General features: G+C 41.7%; 1 protein-coding gene across 1 annotated transcript in view; it reads left to right on the top strand.

Annotated features, from left to right (window-relative positions):
• KANK2 (KN motif and ankyrin repeat domains 2) overlaps positions 1 to 13235 on the top strand; it is a 1503136-nt gene extending 1489901 nt beyond the window's left edge. Inside the window, exon 12 of the mRNA XM_044082338.1 lies at positions 13065 to 13235. Coding sequence (XP_043938273.1) covers positions 13065 to 13235 — 171 coding nt within the window. The remainder of the gene's footprint in view (positions 1 to 13064) is intronic.
• The last annotated feature ends 3622 nt before the right edge of the window (positions 13236 to 16857 follow it).

The following is a 16857-nucleotide window of genomic DNA, read 5'->3' as shown; positions in this document are numbered from 1 at the left end:
ACCAGGACAAGGCTAAAGAGAATCATAATTATTCATAAAATGCCAGACAGGCTGATAAGAAGAACAAAAAGAACTATATACCTTAGAACTAAAAAAGGAAGTGTCTTTAGGAAGCTCTAAGTATTAGACTGATCAGGACACTCCTGGAAACCATATCTCATAGAATTGGAATGGTAAGGGCTACTGGTCTGTGGATAGGTCCAAAGTCTCAAGAAACCCATACCATGTATTTAAACTTATTAGGAACACTAACCATCCAACCCAATACTATATTCATGAGTAAAAAGAAGTTATGTACTTACCATAACATTCGATGTTTGTAGTCCATCTCGCCCTTCATTCTTACACTTGGGATCGGAGCCACACCTTGGCCCGACTCTGCCATTCTCTAGCTCAAAAACTTCTAGTTGGCTCGTGGCTAGGAGGTGTCCCACAATGCACCACTAACGTATCCCAGATCTTGTTTGCTGCAAGGAGAAAATATACAGAAACCAAGACCAAACCAAAGGACTCAACATAACTATAAGGCAGTAGTCACTCTACCCCCAGGTCCTCAAGGAGGGGGCAGGAGTGAGAGTTTGTAAGAATGATGGGCAAGATGAACTACAAACATCGAACATTATGGTAAGTACATAACTTCTTTATGTTCTGTAGTCCTATCTCGCCTTCATTCTTACACTTGGGACAGCATCCCCAGCACCTTCATCTTGGGTGGCTCACTGGAAAATGCTCCTGAGTACTGTGGAACCAAAGGAAGGCCTGTTCCTGGAAGCCACGTTCAATTTGTAGTGAGTAATGAATGTATGAGGTGATGCCCATGTTGCTGCTGCACAGATGTTATCTATAGGAATTTTTGCTTAAAAGGCTACCGAAGTAGACACAGATCTGGTAGAGTGAGCTTTTACCTTGAAGGGAAGATCTTTGCCACTGGATGTATAGACAAAGGAAATGCAGCTGGAAATCCAGTGAGACAATGTGGTTTTAGAAGCTGGAAGGCCCTTCCTTGCATCAGAAAAGGAAATAAACAATTGATCTGACCTTCTGAAATTCTTAGTCCTGTCAACATAAAAAGGCAATTGTCTATGCACGTCAAGTTGGTGAAATCTGTACTCTGCTTTGTTAGAAAAATTAAGGAAGAAAACAGATAATTCAATGGACTGATTAATATTGGCCTGAGAAGAAACCTTAGGAACAAAAGAAGGGTTTGTCTGTAAGGAGACCCTATCTCTGTGAAACACCAAATAAGGGGGCTTAATGGAAAGTGCTTGCAATTCAGAGACCCTCCTTGCAGAAGTAATAGCCACTAAAAATATAGTTTTCCATGATAAGCACTTAAGGTCACAAGTTGCTGAATGTTTGAAAGGGCTTGAAGTAAGTCTATGGAGTACAAAATTCAAATCCCAGGGTGCCACCGGATCCATGACTGTAAGTCTTAATAAGGTGGCCCCTTTAAGGAAAGCTCTACACAGTCTATGCGTCATAAGGTTAGAGTCATTAGCCAAGTGAAAGGTGGAAGTATCTGCCAGTTGAACTTAAATAGTGGCAGCTGCTGAGCCTTGATGGGACAACTGAATAAGGAACTCTAAAATGGCAGAAATGTGAGCTGTGCAAGGATTGAGGTTTCTCTCACGGGTCCAAAAGGAGAACCTTTTCCATTTACTGGTATAAGTCTTTCTGGTAGAAGGTTTGTGAGAAGATGTCAGAATATGTATAACATCAGGAGAAAAGTCATGCAGCCTGACTAGGGATGGAACTGGAGCAGCCAAGCTGTCAAACTGAGGGTGTGGAGAGAGGGATGGAACACTCCTGACATGTGCATCAGCAAATCTGGCACTGGGTCCAGAGTCCACATTTCGTCCATTAGATGAGGTCTGAGGAAGGGGAACCAAATCTGACCAGGCCAGTAAGGAGCAATTAGGATCATTTTGCTTCCCAAGGATATTGCTTTCCGAATTACCTTCGATATCAGGGGGAATGGTGGGAATGCATAGAGAAGTCCCGAGGGTCAATCGTGAACAAGTGCCTCTCTGGGTACCTCACCTTCCAGGGGAATTAGGGTGAAGTAGCTGCTGCATTTGGCATTTAGGGGGGGTGGCAAATAGATTGCAGAAAGGCTGATCCCATTTGCAAAAAATCTGTTCCGCAATGTATGTGTTCAGAGACCACACATGAGGCATCAAAATAGCCCTGCTGAGCCTGTCGGCTATCATGTTGGATTTCCCCGGAATGTGCATTGCGACCAAAAAAACATTGGGAAGACACTGCCCACTCCCCACACTCAAAGGGCCTCTCTGCACAGGGGATAATATTTGGTCCCTCCTTGTTTGTTTATGTACCACACCACCGACATATTGTCTAAGTGGATCGCAATCGTCCCTAGAGGGAAAAAGTTGTGAAGTGCTTGCAACTCCAGAAGCACTACTCTCATCTCCAAGACATTGATATGCAAATGAGCCTCATATTCCTGCCACATGCCTTGGACTGTTCTCCCTAGATAATGATCCCCCACCGTATCTGGGAGGCATCTGTGGTTACGGTGGCAACAGTGGAGGAACGGAACAAATGGTCTGCCTGTGGTTAGATGGCTGGACTGGGTCCACAAGCAAAGATCCTGTATACACAATTCTGTTATCAGGATGGGGTGAGAAAGAGGTAGATGCTGCAGTGACCACTGGGCAAAAAGTAACTACTGAAGAACCCTCATGTGCAGTCTAGCTAATGGGACTAATGTTATTGTAGAGGCCATCGTCCCTAATAACTTCAGCACCATCTTTGCTTTCACTTTCCTTAGAGGAAGTAGGGTCAAAATTTGTTCCCTGAGGTTCTGAATTCTCTCTATGGGAAGGTAAGCCCTCATTGCGATGGTATTTATTTTGGCGCCAATAAAATTCACATGCTGAGAGGGCGATAATGCAGATTTTTGCCAGTTTATTGTAATCCCTAACTGCAAGCAAGTTGAAATGGTAGCGTCCCTGGCCTGTAACAGTAGATGCCTGGTGGTGGCAGTCAGGAGCCAGTCATTCAGGTACAGAAACACTTGGAATCCCCGACGTCTCAAGTGAGCTGTTACCACTGTCATGCATTTGGTGAACACCCTGGGGGCTGTGGTGAGACCAAAGGGCAGAGCGTGAAACTGGTAATGACTGGCCCCCAGCCGGAAGCGTAACTCCCTTGATGCTCTGTCCATTTTGATATGGTAGTACGCATCTTGGAGATCTATGGAGCACATCCAAATGTCTTTCCATAACAATGGGAGTATCGACTGTAAGGTGACCATTCGGAATTTGGACTTCTGTACAGATTCGTTCAGTTTGCTAAGATACAAGATGGGACTGAAGTCCCCTGTTCTTTTTGACACCAAAAAGAATCTGGAGTAAGCCCCTAATCCTACTTGGTCTGTGGGGACGGGTTGGATGACTGTCTTTATGAGCAACTTTTGGATTTCTAGAGTTGCTGAATCCCTGTGATTGGGTGGAACATCTGGGATTCGTCTGATCCGAGGAGGGGGAAAAAAGAAGGGAATATGGTAACCTCTGGTAATTATCCTTAATACCCACTTGTCTTGAGTGATATCATGCCAGGCTTCTGGGTATTGGAATATAGGACCCCCAACTAGCTCCAGAGATGTGCAGTCGGGCCTCCTTTCAGGAGCACTGATAGGGACGACCACGAAAGGAAAGGTGGTTTCCCTGGTTCTGCGGGCCTTCCCTGTCTCTAGGGTGGTGTTTAACATTATTTCCTCCTCCTCTGCCTCTGGAAAAGGAATCACCTTGTGCATCTTGGAAAAACCTCTGTGACTTCTTGAACCACATTTTACCGCCCTTCTTCCCTTTGGGATAGAGTCTAGAAGGAACACAAAAACAGACTCCCATGGCAGACAGGGTTTTCCCTTCCTGTTCGCACCTGGTGAGTGTGTCCTTTACCTTGGTTCCAAGCAATGAGGACCCATCAAAGGGAGTGTTGGTAAATGTAGAGTTAAAGGTCTCTGCAAAGTTACACAAGTGCATCCAGGAGTGTCTTCTAAGAGAAACTCCTGAACCAGCTGCCCTACTCGCTCTATCAGCTGCGTAAGATATCAGCCACATGGAGGAGTTTGCAATAGAATTTAAGGTAGACATCTGTGCGTTAAGCTTCTCAGATACCGCTTCCAATACGTTACTGTGCAGAGTCTCTGTAGATACCGTAGTTTAATGTAAAAAATATATATAAAATCATCCAAAATAAAACATGTTAAGCACTTTCATCATATTAAAATGACTTCATCAGAACAACTGCTCACAGTTACCATCCACATTTAAATAGTCTCCCAAAAATCCCTGCACATCAATTAATGCACTAATTAATCCATGTTTGAACATTTGAAGCACCACATACCAAGAATTTGTTTGTAACTAATTCTCATAGTGTTCATACAATTTTGATATTAAATATACATGTATTATCACATACTTCATGTTTGAGCACACAGATTTTCCTAAGAAAGTTTTACAAAAGATACATTCAACTTGAAAATAACATAAAATAATTTAAAATAATTTATATGTTACTCAGTTGATAAACTCAACCTATGTAAAATAAAATGTTCATTGTCTGATTTGATTAGCCCTTTCCTTTAACACTGAAAATATAGATATATGATCATTTAATCCATGATGAAAATTCATGGCCAGCCTAAGCTGCCACATTAATTCCTTTTTATATAAATGTTTTTTCCAATCTCCCCCCCTCACATCCAGGTTCACTGTATCCACAATGGCAAATTTAAAACCAGTGTGTTGACTGCAAACCTGACCGTGTCTGTAGAGAGCATTAGTTTCCTTCTGATGTTTCATTTCATATAAATGTTCATATATTCTGCACTTCAGGGCTCTCTCTGTTTTCCCAATATAAAATCCATCACAGGTGTTACATAATGCAATATAAACTATCTTGTTGGTATAACAGTTCCCCTTCCTAAAATGTGTAACACTACCAATTCTATTTTTTAAGGTTACTGAAGGTACTTGGAGAATGTACCCACAATAAGCCGCTGAAGAAAAGATACGCTTCCCATACCTATTCATCGTTCGAGACTCCTATTCATCGTTCGAGACTCCTTGTTCGGTGGATGGACAGTGGAGGAAGTTTCAGCAAGTTCCTTTTTTTGGCTGCTGCCACCACCATGACATCTACTGGCATGCCCTTAGTAAGAAAGTCTTTGTCCTGAGATGCTGACAAAAATTTATTAGGTCTTCTAGGAACTGGTTCCAGAGAATCAGAAGATTCCCACACCTTTTGACTGACTATATCCATTAACTCGTCAAAAGGTGGAGCCACCCAAGAGGCAGAGGGTTGAGACCCAAAAGCCTTCAGGTATATACTGACTCCTCATCAGAAGGGGATGTGGTGGGCCAGCCACCTCTCTGTTTCAGGATCTCAAGGATATCTGCATATGAAATATCATCAGAGGACGACTTGGGGGACTCTTCTGACTCTTCGAGATCAGTGTCTGATGTAATGGACTCATCGAGAGAGTCAACATGTTTCCTCTTACAAGTTTTCTTCCAAGGTGGCTCATCAGAAGGATATTCTGGGGAGACCTCAGAAGACTGGGGACCACTCATGGAGGTTTCCTGAGGCTGCAAGTCTCTGCTGTGTCGGGTGAGAGAGGGAGTTGAGACTGAAGTCAGTGCTTTAGGGGGAAGAGTGTTGGTACCTCTGGTTGGAACTGAAGACATGGACAGAACACTCCTCATCACCTCGAAGGCCAATCCTCCCAGCTCTGAGGATGCCCCTGCTCTGAAGATGCAGAGGCAGTCCTCGGCACTGAGGAGATAGGCTATGAGGCAGATGTGGGGTCCAAACTCACCCGAGCCGAAGCACTGAGAGGTAGGCTCAGAACTGAAGAAGTTTGGGTCCAAGCATCCCCCTCGGGCCTGACCAGAGAAATGAGGACCCTAGACCCCACAGACAGCACCGAAGGGGTCAGAGCAGATATCGGAACTGAGAGATCAATTGAGTTAGCTGGAACCGACCTTTCCACAACCCGAGGAACTGACATCTCTGGCTCTGAAGCATCAGAGTGGCTCGGAGGATGAACATCGACAGGTTGTATGGGCACATTAGGCTCCGGAGCCGACTGGGACAGAGTCGAAAGTAAATTTGCCAGCACCGAAGTCTGAAGTAGTCTGTGCACCACTCTCTCAATGTCCTCATCAGAAAGGCTCCTAGAGGACCTGGAGGATAGAGTGGGGGACCTAGATCACTGAAAGATAGGTGACCTAAGAGTCAGGGAGACTGGTTGGAGTTCAGCTGACCAACTCTGAGACACAGGCTCAGTTATCAGCTCCGAAACTCCTGGAGCCGAAACTGATGAATCTACAATAGAAACTTCTGTCGGCACCGAGACCAGTGGAGCCAGCAAGGATGTAGTCAGTTTGGCAATTTTGTCTAGTAGCTCTGACGACACAGAATGAGTGGGAGACCGCCTTTTTGTAGATTTGGCTTTGTCTTTCTTGGAGGATGGAGACTTAGAGCTGGAGGATGAAGAAGCCAACTCATCCTCAAAAGAATGCTTTAACAGTCCTTTCAAGATAAGTTTGTTCTTTCGCTCTTGAAGAACACAGGGACTAAAGGCATGACAAAACAAGCAAGACTCTTGGAGGTGAATAGCACCCAATCAGTGCACACAAAGATTGTACCCATCCATTAAAGACATTTTCTGGGCACATTTTGTACATTTTTTAAAGCCTGAAGGCTTATGATCCTTAGTATCCTTGGACATTAGTGCAATAAGCAACTAAATGTAATAATGAACAAGAACTACCTCCAAACAGTTTGTCTAGGCAACAGCAAAGACAAACAGACAGACAGAGGACTAGATCCTCTAACTAAAATGGGCCTAGCCCTAAAAGATGAAGATAGAAAGAAACTGAGAACTAGGTCCTCTAACTTAAACGGGCCTAGCCCTGGAAGAAGACATAAACAACAGAACCGAGGACTAGGCCCTCTAACTTAAACGGGCCTAGCCCTAGGTGAAAGAAAAACAAGGACAATTAAACAATTAGCATAGCAAGTGAAAGCAATGCAGGGATACAACACCAATGGAAGGATGGCCAATCAAAGCACAAACAGTACAAACAGAGTAAACAATGCAGCAAATTGTCTAAGACAGACACGGAATGTGATAAAACACTAAACTAGAGAATACAATTATTCTTAGTCAGCAAATAACTAGAAAAACGTACATAAAAGTTTTCACTTAGCCACGGGCAAGAAGAAGCACTTCTGAGCTCAATGAGTGGCAAACGAGATCTGGGATACGTCAGTGGTGCATTATGGGATACCTCCTAGCCACGTGCCAACCAGACTTTTTTGAGCTAGAGAATGGCTGAGTCAGAGCCGAGGTTCGGCTCCGATCCCAAGTGTAAGAATGAAGGCGAGATAGGACTACAGAACATCTTTAATTATCCCACTATTAACTGGGAATACTGTATGACACCAAATGTACATGTACAGAGGTTCCTGGATTTTGTAAACACAAACTCCCTGGACCAGATAGTCAGTACACCAACCAGGGGTGCAACCACACTGGATCTGGACCTCACTAATATGGGAGACTGCTGCACACCCCCTACTGTAATGCCTTCTCTGGTAAGGTCAGACCACAAAATGGTCTCCTTTGAAGTAAAAATAAAAGCTGTACCCCAGCTAAACCTGGAATATTCAGGAACTATACTAAGGCTAACCTCCTGCTATTAAGTGAGAACCTGGCAAAATTCCAAGCCCCCATAAATCCTGAGAAGACTTTTGCCTATGTAGAACTGTTCACAGAAACCCTGTATAAGCATGTTAATAGCTGCATACAGAGGCAGCTGTACCCACCAGGAAGAAGTACAGAACTAACTCAAAAAACAAGCCACCCTAGTGGAATCACAAAATTAATCGGCTCTATAACAGGAGGAAGAAATTCGTGGCAAAAAATAGGATGTGCAGCACCCAGCAGGATAAAAGCACTCTCATCAAACTAAACAAACAACTCAGAGGACAAATAAAGTCCATCAAAGCCAAATTTGAGGTTAAGTTTGGCCTCCCAGGTCAAGGTCAACCACGATACATTCTTTAGCTATGTTCGCAACCTCAAAGGCAATACACAACTGTGTGCAGAACTCATTGTAAATGGACTCACCAATACTGATCCAGAAGATACAGCAAACCTCCTGGCTAATAAATTCAGCTCCAGTTTTACTCCTCTCTCCCACTCAACCTTCCCTCAAGAAATATCATCAGATATAACTCCTCCTACTATCACTAGGGAACAGGTCCTTAATGCTCTCTCTAAGGCCAAGAATACTGCATCAGTGGGCTCAAACAGTATCCTAGGATGCCTTCTAAATAGCATGAAACATGGACCTATTAGGATCTCTGGAATTACTATTTAACTCTAGCCTCCAAACAGGCTTTGTGCCTCATGAATGGAGAACAGCAACAGTCATCCCTCTGCACAAAGGTGGGCCATCTATAAACCCTGGAAACTACAGACCCATAAGTCTCACTAGTCTTATATGTAAAGCCATGGAAAGAATGATTATGGAGATGATCAATAGAGATATAGTAAACCTCCAGACACTGGACCCAACCCAGTTTGGTTTCATCAAGGGCAGATCATGCCTACTCAACCTGGTGGACTTGTTTGAGAAGGTCAGCAAAGCAATGGATGCAGGCAAAATCATTCACACTGCCTACCTTGACCTGCCAAGGCATTTGGCACAATATTCCACTTGGGGATTGTTGACAAACTCAAGAGGTTAGGTACAAACCTGTATGTCACCTGGTGGATAGCCAACTGGCTCACAGACAGAACTCGGGATGTTAGAACTGGGGAGTCCACCGCTATAAAGAGGCCAGTCACAAGTAGAGTCCCTCAGGGATCAGTCCTTGAACCGCTCCTTTTTGACATTTACTTCTCAGAAGTCAAGGCCAATGTCAGTGGTCTCTGGCTGACTAAATTTGCAGATGATTGCAAAGTAGGAGCTGTCACTGAATCTTACACTAACACAGACAACTGGTGTAAATGCCAAAAAATGCATAATGCAGGTAGGTTCTGATTCACCACCAAGGCTAAAAAATCTGGTCTTCTTTAAAAAAATTCGTAAAACAACAATGATTAAAATGAAAAACACGACGACGGATGTCCCTTCAGAAATAAGCACTTTCAATATAATCTTCCTCAGATCGTTAAATGGGTGGGGACTCTCTACTCTTTTTATATTCAGTGCCTGTCTGCAGGTGTATTCAGTGTTCCTTCCTGATTCTACCATATCATAGCCTATAGGAAGGCAAAAGGCAAGACACACCTCTCATTTCATCAAATAGGAAATCCTATAACTGTCGCACCTTCTTTAGCTAACCAGTCTTAGCTTTTCTTGCTTTTAGAATTGGTTTAAGCGGAACAACGAGGTTAAGACCTGGTGGATGATCCACTTGCAAATTGACTATCCATTTTACCTCTTTCTGTTCAGTTATATTAACTAGATCCCCTTTCTTCTTTGCAGGATAGATTGCTTCCAAAGCTTTAAACAGGAAGCTGTGTGTTTCATGTTGTATAGTATGAGCAGCTAAGGCATTGTGCTTATGCTTGTGGGGAAAAGAGAAATCTCCCATTCCGTGCTGTATGCAGAAGCTCAGAATGGGAGATTTTCCATTTCCTCACTATAGTGCGATCATGGAGATGGTATATTTAAGTAGGGAGGTTGCAGGGGGGCTTGCTCCACTGCAGAAATGATGTGTTTGACTTTTTTTCTTTTTTTTTATTTAACTTCGGAATTTCGAGTTTCTGAAAACTCGATCATATGGACTCGACCATATGAAGTTCGAGTTTTCAGTAACTCGACACATCTGAAGTGAAACCCCCTGTTGACGTAAACAGAGCTCCTCACTGACCCTATTCAAATGCAAACTATATAATTGGATGGGCGATTACAATTTTACTCTTGGGATGGCACCCATTAGCTGGTATTGATCACAGACCCGCTCTGTTTATAAATTTGTTCTGTGAACTACTAAAAAAAGCAAATGTGGATACTTGGGATTAACATGGCTAGGCTCATAAAGGCCCTAGGGCCTTCTAGCCTAGTAACCTCCTATGAACTGTTTCCAGTTTAGACATCTGGGACCTTAGTTTACCCATTAGCACCCGACTGGTCTCAGTTAATGGTGTGCCACATTCCTGAGGGCTGATAAGCTGGATGGCAGTTGACTAAAGTTGGGAGTCAAAGCAGAATTTAAATGTGAGCAAAATATTTGTAATAAACATGTGAAACAGTCTTGTGCCTTACTTGTTGAAGTTAAATGATTTTCTCCATTTAAGATGCTTAAGCAAGGCATTGAATACTACAAATTCCAAACTTTGATTAAGTTGCATTGCAACAATAGTGCTTTGTGCGAACTACCTTTCAAGCATTGTAGGCATGGAAGAAATGGACCAGTCCACACAGGTAGTACTGCAAATGTAAAGCTAAGCACAGCTCAGTAGGTGTGAATGAGTTAGTCTTATCTAAGGGACAATGAGTACATCACCTCCCTTATACTGTATTACAGTGTTAAGACTGCAACACAACTGTAAGCAAATGGTGTGGGAATAGAACCCACAACCTTTTGATCTTCTATGCATCAAAGGTAACTGTGCTGTAAGAGTACTTACCAAAGCTGCTGTGAGGGAACGGGAGTTTAGAGGACACTCCCCAGGATAGAGCATAAAGCTGCATCAGCATCCTAGATTTCCTCACTGTTCCCAAACTAGGGTCAGGTTGAGCCCAGGGGATGCTAAGTCAGGTTCGATAGACATGGTGAATGAGGACAGGAGCTGGGGCAGCCGATGATTAGCTTCAGGTAAAGAAAAAGTCAGCTATGTACATTTCTGGGGCAAGAAAATTTCTAACTTCCTTTCCTCAGTACCAAGGACAGCTAAAGGGAAAGACATTCTACTACCACAGATAGAGTGTAGTCTACCTCAAATTACAGCTGCCACAAAGAAAAATGCTAAAGCAATGCAGACCCTGAGCAGCAAAATATTCCATTTCATAACTCTCCCACCACAATTAGAACATCACTCCTAAAAGCTAAACATCTACCTATTAAATAGAGGGCAGATCTTTTACTTGTCTCACACCTAGTTAAGCTTCTACATTTAGAAAGCCCCCCAACTATAAAACGTAAATAGAGGATCCCTTCCTATGACTTAAGAAATCAGTCTTCCACAGGATCAATACTGCCTACTCCAAGAACTAACATTCATTCACTGAACAAAACATAGCTTTGGTACTTACCTACACCATGGGAATCCTTATCTGCCCTCCTCAAAGATCTTTCTTACTTACTTCCTATTCTAAATTTAGATCTCAGCTTGGAGGTCACCTACATAATGAAGAACTCAGCAACTGCTTCAGTTTAGGGCACATTACATAGAACCCAATGTAGCATCTCTTTTCAAGTCACCATAGTTACAGCTCAGTTTACACAGACACACATGCACACACACACACACACATGCACACACATATATCTATCTATATATATATATATATATATATCAGTATGCCTTGAGTCTGTACTCTGTCCTCTCTACATCTCTTTTTCATAGGTTCATAGAAGGTTACTAGACTAATGGCTCGAGGGAATTTACAAGCCTAGCAAAGTTAAACCCGTGTTCCCTGATTGACCATGTTTTCCATCCCCTTTGTTTCACTTTTCTTTTTTACTCCTATCCTTGCTTGACTTTATTGCATTTATCCTTCATTATACCTTATTTTCACTACGTTATTCACATATACCTTCCATTTGTGATTCTGTCTGTTAAAGTATGCTTGTCCACTCTGTGTATATGTATTTTGTTCTTTTTACCAGTATGGATTACATAGTTGGCATTTTGTACTTGTATAATCTTTGTTCATAATTGCTTGCATTCTTTCTTTCTTTCTATGTCTTGTATATGCCCTGGGCTAAGCCTGCATTTAGTCCATATGAATTGTACTTCAGTAGACAAATAAAAAAATACAAAAAAATAAAAATATTCAGTACCAGAAATGTAGCAAACAAATACTACCATAGTTATACTATCTGTCTGTTTTATTTATGATATCCAATGTGTCTATCAAGTTACAGATCTAAGCTGATAGAAAGTGTACTCTATTTGGTTATACTATGCATGTTTATCTGTGTGTATGTCCTTCTTGGCATGCCATCATAATCTTCACAAGGCATCATCTATAGCTCCATTTATTTACTTAACAGAGATACAATTTTCCAAGTTCTTTGGCCCAAACTTTGGGCTTTAGGTTGGGGGGATAGACGTTTTTGAACTGTCTGGGGCTAAGGGTGTGTAGTACAAGAGTGACTAGATTAAATATGACAATAGAGATGAATTATAACACTGGAGCACTGAAAACTGAACAGAGATGCACTATAAGAATGAGGTACATACAAGATTGTGATAGAAAGATGGAGGGAGCATGTTCATGAGTGAGGTGAAAAGGCAGTATTTCTCTGATAGGGTGGTGAGTATGTGGTCTGCACTGTACCTTTAACAGTGGCACTTGGAATGTTTAGATAAAGAAGAATGAGGCAGGATTACCAGTGAGTGGAGCATTTGCACAGCTGTAAACTCAACATATTTTGGATCATGCATACCTGTAAGTGCAGAACATCTGCTAATCTCTTTATAGAGTTCTGAAATAATTGTGGCTGATTTTTTTAACACATTCAGTGCATCTTTATTCTGAAAACAAATGGGTGATTTAAGCCTATATTAAAAACTTGACAAAAGACTGATCATGTCATGAGAAGTTGACTATTTTACTTGATAACTACTAGTACAGCTTTAAAAGAGGTACTAACATCTCCACATTTCTTTAGTAAAATTCAAGGACATGCTTACACTGAAGTAGTTTCCTTTCACTGACTGCAGTTTTGACAGGAAATTAAGATGAACAATATGCTTTTAATCTAACTAAAAAGGTCTGGATTTTTTATTAGATGTGTATAGCAAGCATTAGTAACTGGGATTATATTCCTCTATTTCACCACAGGATGGCAGCACCGCTCTCTCTATAGCACTTGAAGCAGGCCAGAAGGCGATCGCATCACTACTTCAGAGTCATTTGAATTGCAATAACTCATCATATCCAGTAAGATTCTCTTTGTACTTGTATATTAGTACTTATTTAGCTTTTGAACAATTTCCTTGTTATGAAAGTTGAACTAAATGGAACATGCAACGATTGCACATTTGTTGTAGGTGAAGTTCTGAAATTCTAGAAGCTGTATGAACCAAACTGCTGAACTCACAGCTAGTTGCCACACTTGAAACCCAAAGAAGGGTATTTCTTACTAAAATGTTAAATCTTGTAGGGCAAACCATACCCTGAAATACAAAAGACTGACTTTCACTTTCTACCATAATGACGCCTCCCTGTCATGAAACTTCAGTTATGTCTTGCCTGTGTCATGATAAGATGCTTCAAAATAGTATCAGAGTTTTCTGCACTGTTTAAAGTTACTTGATATTTTTCTCCCAAAATAGCACAACATTTGCCATTTCTATGCTTTTTCCATAGGACATAGCTACAAAAATCAGGAATGTTCAGTGAAGGGGGGATAGGTGGTAATCCTACTCAGAGGTCTAGTAAAGTGTCCTCAGAAGTGCAGAAAGCGAAATCAGTATTACAGCATTCAGAAATGAGCAGAACAATTGAAACGATTGTGGGATTTGAACTTGTATTATGCATATTTATAAAAACTGAATATTTTCAGCGTCCCTTTCCAGTGAAAGGAAATAACTGTAAATTATTTTCCTTACACAGGTCAAGTAATTCTGCTTTTCTAAATATAGCCTTCAGTTGCTAAGTACTCCCAAAACAACCCACCCTAGCAACTTACAAGTTAATCACTTTTTTGCAACAGTTTGCCTTAAAATATAAATCCTTCAGAGTTCCAGTGTACTCTAACTGCAGGTTTACTCTAAATACATGGAAGCAGAGAGGAAATGCTGCATAGGCTTCCAATAATATATTTCTTATGGTCTCTCAGATAGATAGCTATGCAAGATTAACTTTTGCTCTGTAACATTATTTATCCTTTGGGGTCCCATTCACATCTCTTGTGTACCATAAATTATGCTTCTGGCAGTGAAAGCTCATGCCTTAATATGGACCTATTTTTCCTCTATGACTGCTTAAAAGCATTCTGCCTGATGGGTACTACAAGATCTCTGTAGAGGCACTAGACTTAATTTAGCTTGTGTTAATAGGCAGTTACTAGGCTTACTATTTAGGGTACCACTGACGACCCTAGCCCAAACTTCCAGTTACTCCCAAGAATTACCTGGTTAAGTGACTTGCTTGAGGTCACAAAGAAGGCAAGTAAGGGTCGAGGGATTCAATCTCTGTACCACAGGAATTACAGCTCACAGCTTTCACCCTCTGCTCCAATTGCTTTATACTTTTGAGTGAATGACATGAGAATCAGTACAGCATTTTTGCAGGTTACACAGCTGTATAGTGAGTCTATGCACAGAGACGATGTGTGATGTCTAGTTCTTCCCCTTTCATTAACCTGATGACTGTATTCATTTAGTTTCTGATAACAGAGAAGCAGGACCAGGAACCTAGGAGCCAAGCATAATTGTTTTGTGTGTTTGTGTGCGTATATATGTAGTTATGTACATATAATACAAAGGGATATATACACATGAGTGTGTTTTTAGATATGTAGTGTGTGGGTGTGTGAGTGTGTGTGTGTGTGTGTGTGTGTGTGTGTGTGTGTGTGTGTGTGTGTGTGTGTGTGTGTGTCTGTCCGTGTGTGTGTGTGTGTGTCTGTGTCTGTGTCTGTGAAGGAAGAGAGAGAAAATGACACACACTAACATACAGACACATATATTACTTTCCACTCTATACTGTTAATATGACCAGGAATATATTTTTTCATTGAAGTGTGAAGTTAAACAAAAATGTATCTTTTCATGCACACATCCATAACTGTACTATTATTTATTAATTTTTTTATTGAATTATAAAATATAAACAGAGAAAGGGGAAAGAAAGGAAGGGGAATAGTATGGAAATGGGTGGAAATAGCCACAGAGAGGCACAAATTGAACAACAGAGGTTAAAATTTACTTATAAGACAAGTTAATATAATATAAATAAAACATAATGTTGTATAACAATGTAAAATCATTAACACAGAGGATTATGATTGGGTCTCTGATCACAACAAAGTTATTATGTGACTGGGACATTGATGCCAAAAATTTCGCCTTAAGAGTGGAGGGTAGCAAAGGTCAAGGCATGAGTCTTGACGGTCGTATCAAGAACACATAATAACTGGTTATGGCTGGTGAGGCCTGATCATAATTGTTTGTAGTGCATGGAGCTTTATCTGCTCCATGTTCTATTAGTTACTGAAAAAAGTGAAGGATTTCAATGTGTTTAACAGCTTCAGAAAAGCCATAAAATGCTCTATGGGCAATTAATGAAGGGACCGTGACACCTTCTGATATTCAGCAATGGCCTTAACAGGAGTGAGCATTACCATGTTGGGCTGGCTGTGTGGTCATGCTGAAATCAAGTAGTCCAGGAGGATAGGCATGTGCTAATTAGCAATGCAGTCTCTCTCCCTCAAAGTCACCTAGAGGAGGACATCTAAAGTCAAGAAATCACTGACCATGTAGATCAGCATTGCTGGCCCTACCACATCACTGTAGTGAATACAGTAAAAAGACCATGTTCATTTACCTAATATGATAGTTTATGGGGATCAGGGGTGGGAGACCAGAGATCTCTCTACAGTTCAGTGCTATAATGGCATCAACATCAGTATGAGGTTGTGGTGGATGGCATTACCAGACATCCAGGATTCTACAAGTGTGCCATAATGGCAAATGGCATTTACAGCAGTATAGGGATGTAGGGAACATTAGACATCAGGAATTCTACAAGTGTGCCATAACGGCATAACAGCACTTACAGCAGTATGGGGATGGTGGCAACACTAGACATCAGGGATTCTACAAGTGTGCCAAAACAGCACTTACAGCAGTATGGGGATAGAGGGAACACTAGATATCATTATTCTACAAGTGTGCCATAATGGCACTTACAGCAGTATGGGGATCAGAGGTGGGGCAACACACAAGCTGCCAGCACTCAGCAGTATGGGGATAGAGGGAACACTAGATATCATTATTCTACAAGTGTGCCATAATGGCACTTACAGCAGTATGGGGATCAGAGGTGGGGCAACACACAAGCTGCCAGGCATACCAGACACATGCCATCTATTATGGGGATCAGAGAGTTGGGGGAACCATGGACAGGCACACAATTCAGGGACAAATATGGGCACTGTGGTGTTTGTGTTTGAATGTGTACTTGGGTGTGTGGCAGAGTGAGTGTGGGAGGAAATGTCAGTGCCTACATTAGCAGCAATGAACTACAAGCAATAGTATCTGCGATTCACATGCATGCAAATTATACAATAATGAGGTCTTTCCGCATCATAGCTAACATGTCTTTGAATCGGACTGTGATTTGGGAGTAGAGCCTGTACAGGTTACGCCAGAACCTTTAATGAATTCCTGGGTTGGTGTTCTCACATAACTGCAGAAGTCTGCAGCTTTATAAGCTGTTAGGCACTCTGCTTTGCCACTGTTTTTGTTCAGAATAGTGGCATAGTGAAACATCTAACAGATTTTAAAGATGTTTTTGATTCTGTTCTGCGGAGACCAATACCGGCCACAATTGCACTCAAGTACGAGACTAACGTTTAACAGTGCTTAGAGGTGCTTAACAAAAGGCACCATTCTAATATCAGAAATGTGGA

The sequence above is a fragment of the Protopterus annectens genome, chromosome 9.part0, assembly GCF_019279795.1.
Source record: "Protopterus annectens isolate FY-2018-M chromosome 9.part0, PAN1.0, whole genome shotgun sequence".
Classification (NCBI taxonomy): domain Eukaryota; kingdom Metazoa; phylum Chordata; order Ceratodontiformes; family Protopteridae; genus Protopterus; species Protopterus annectens.
Note: the sequence above shows the minus strand (reverse complement) of the source record. Positions and strands in the feature narration are given on the sequence as shown.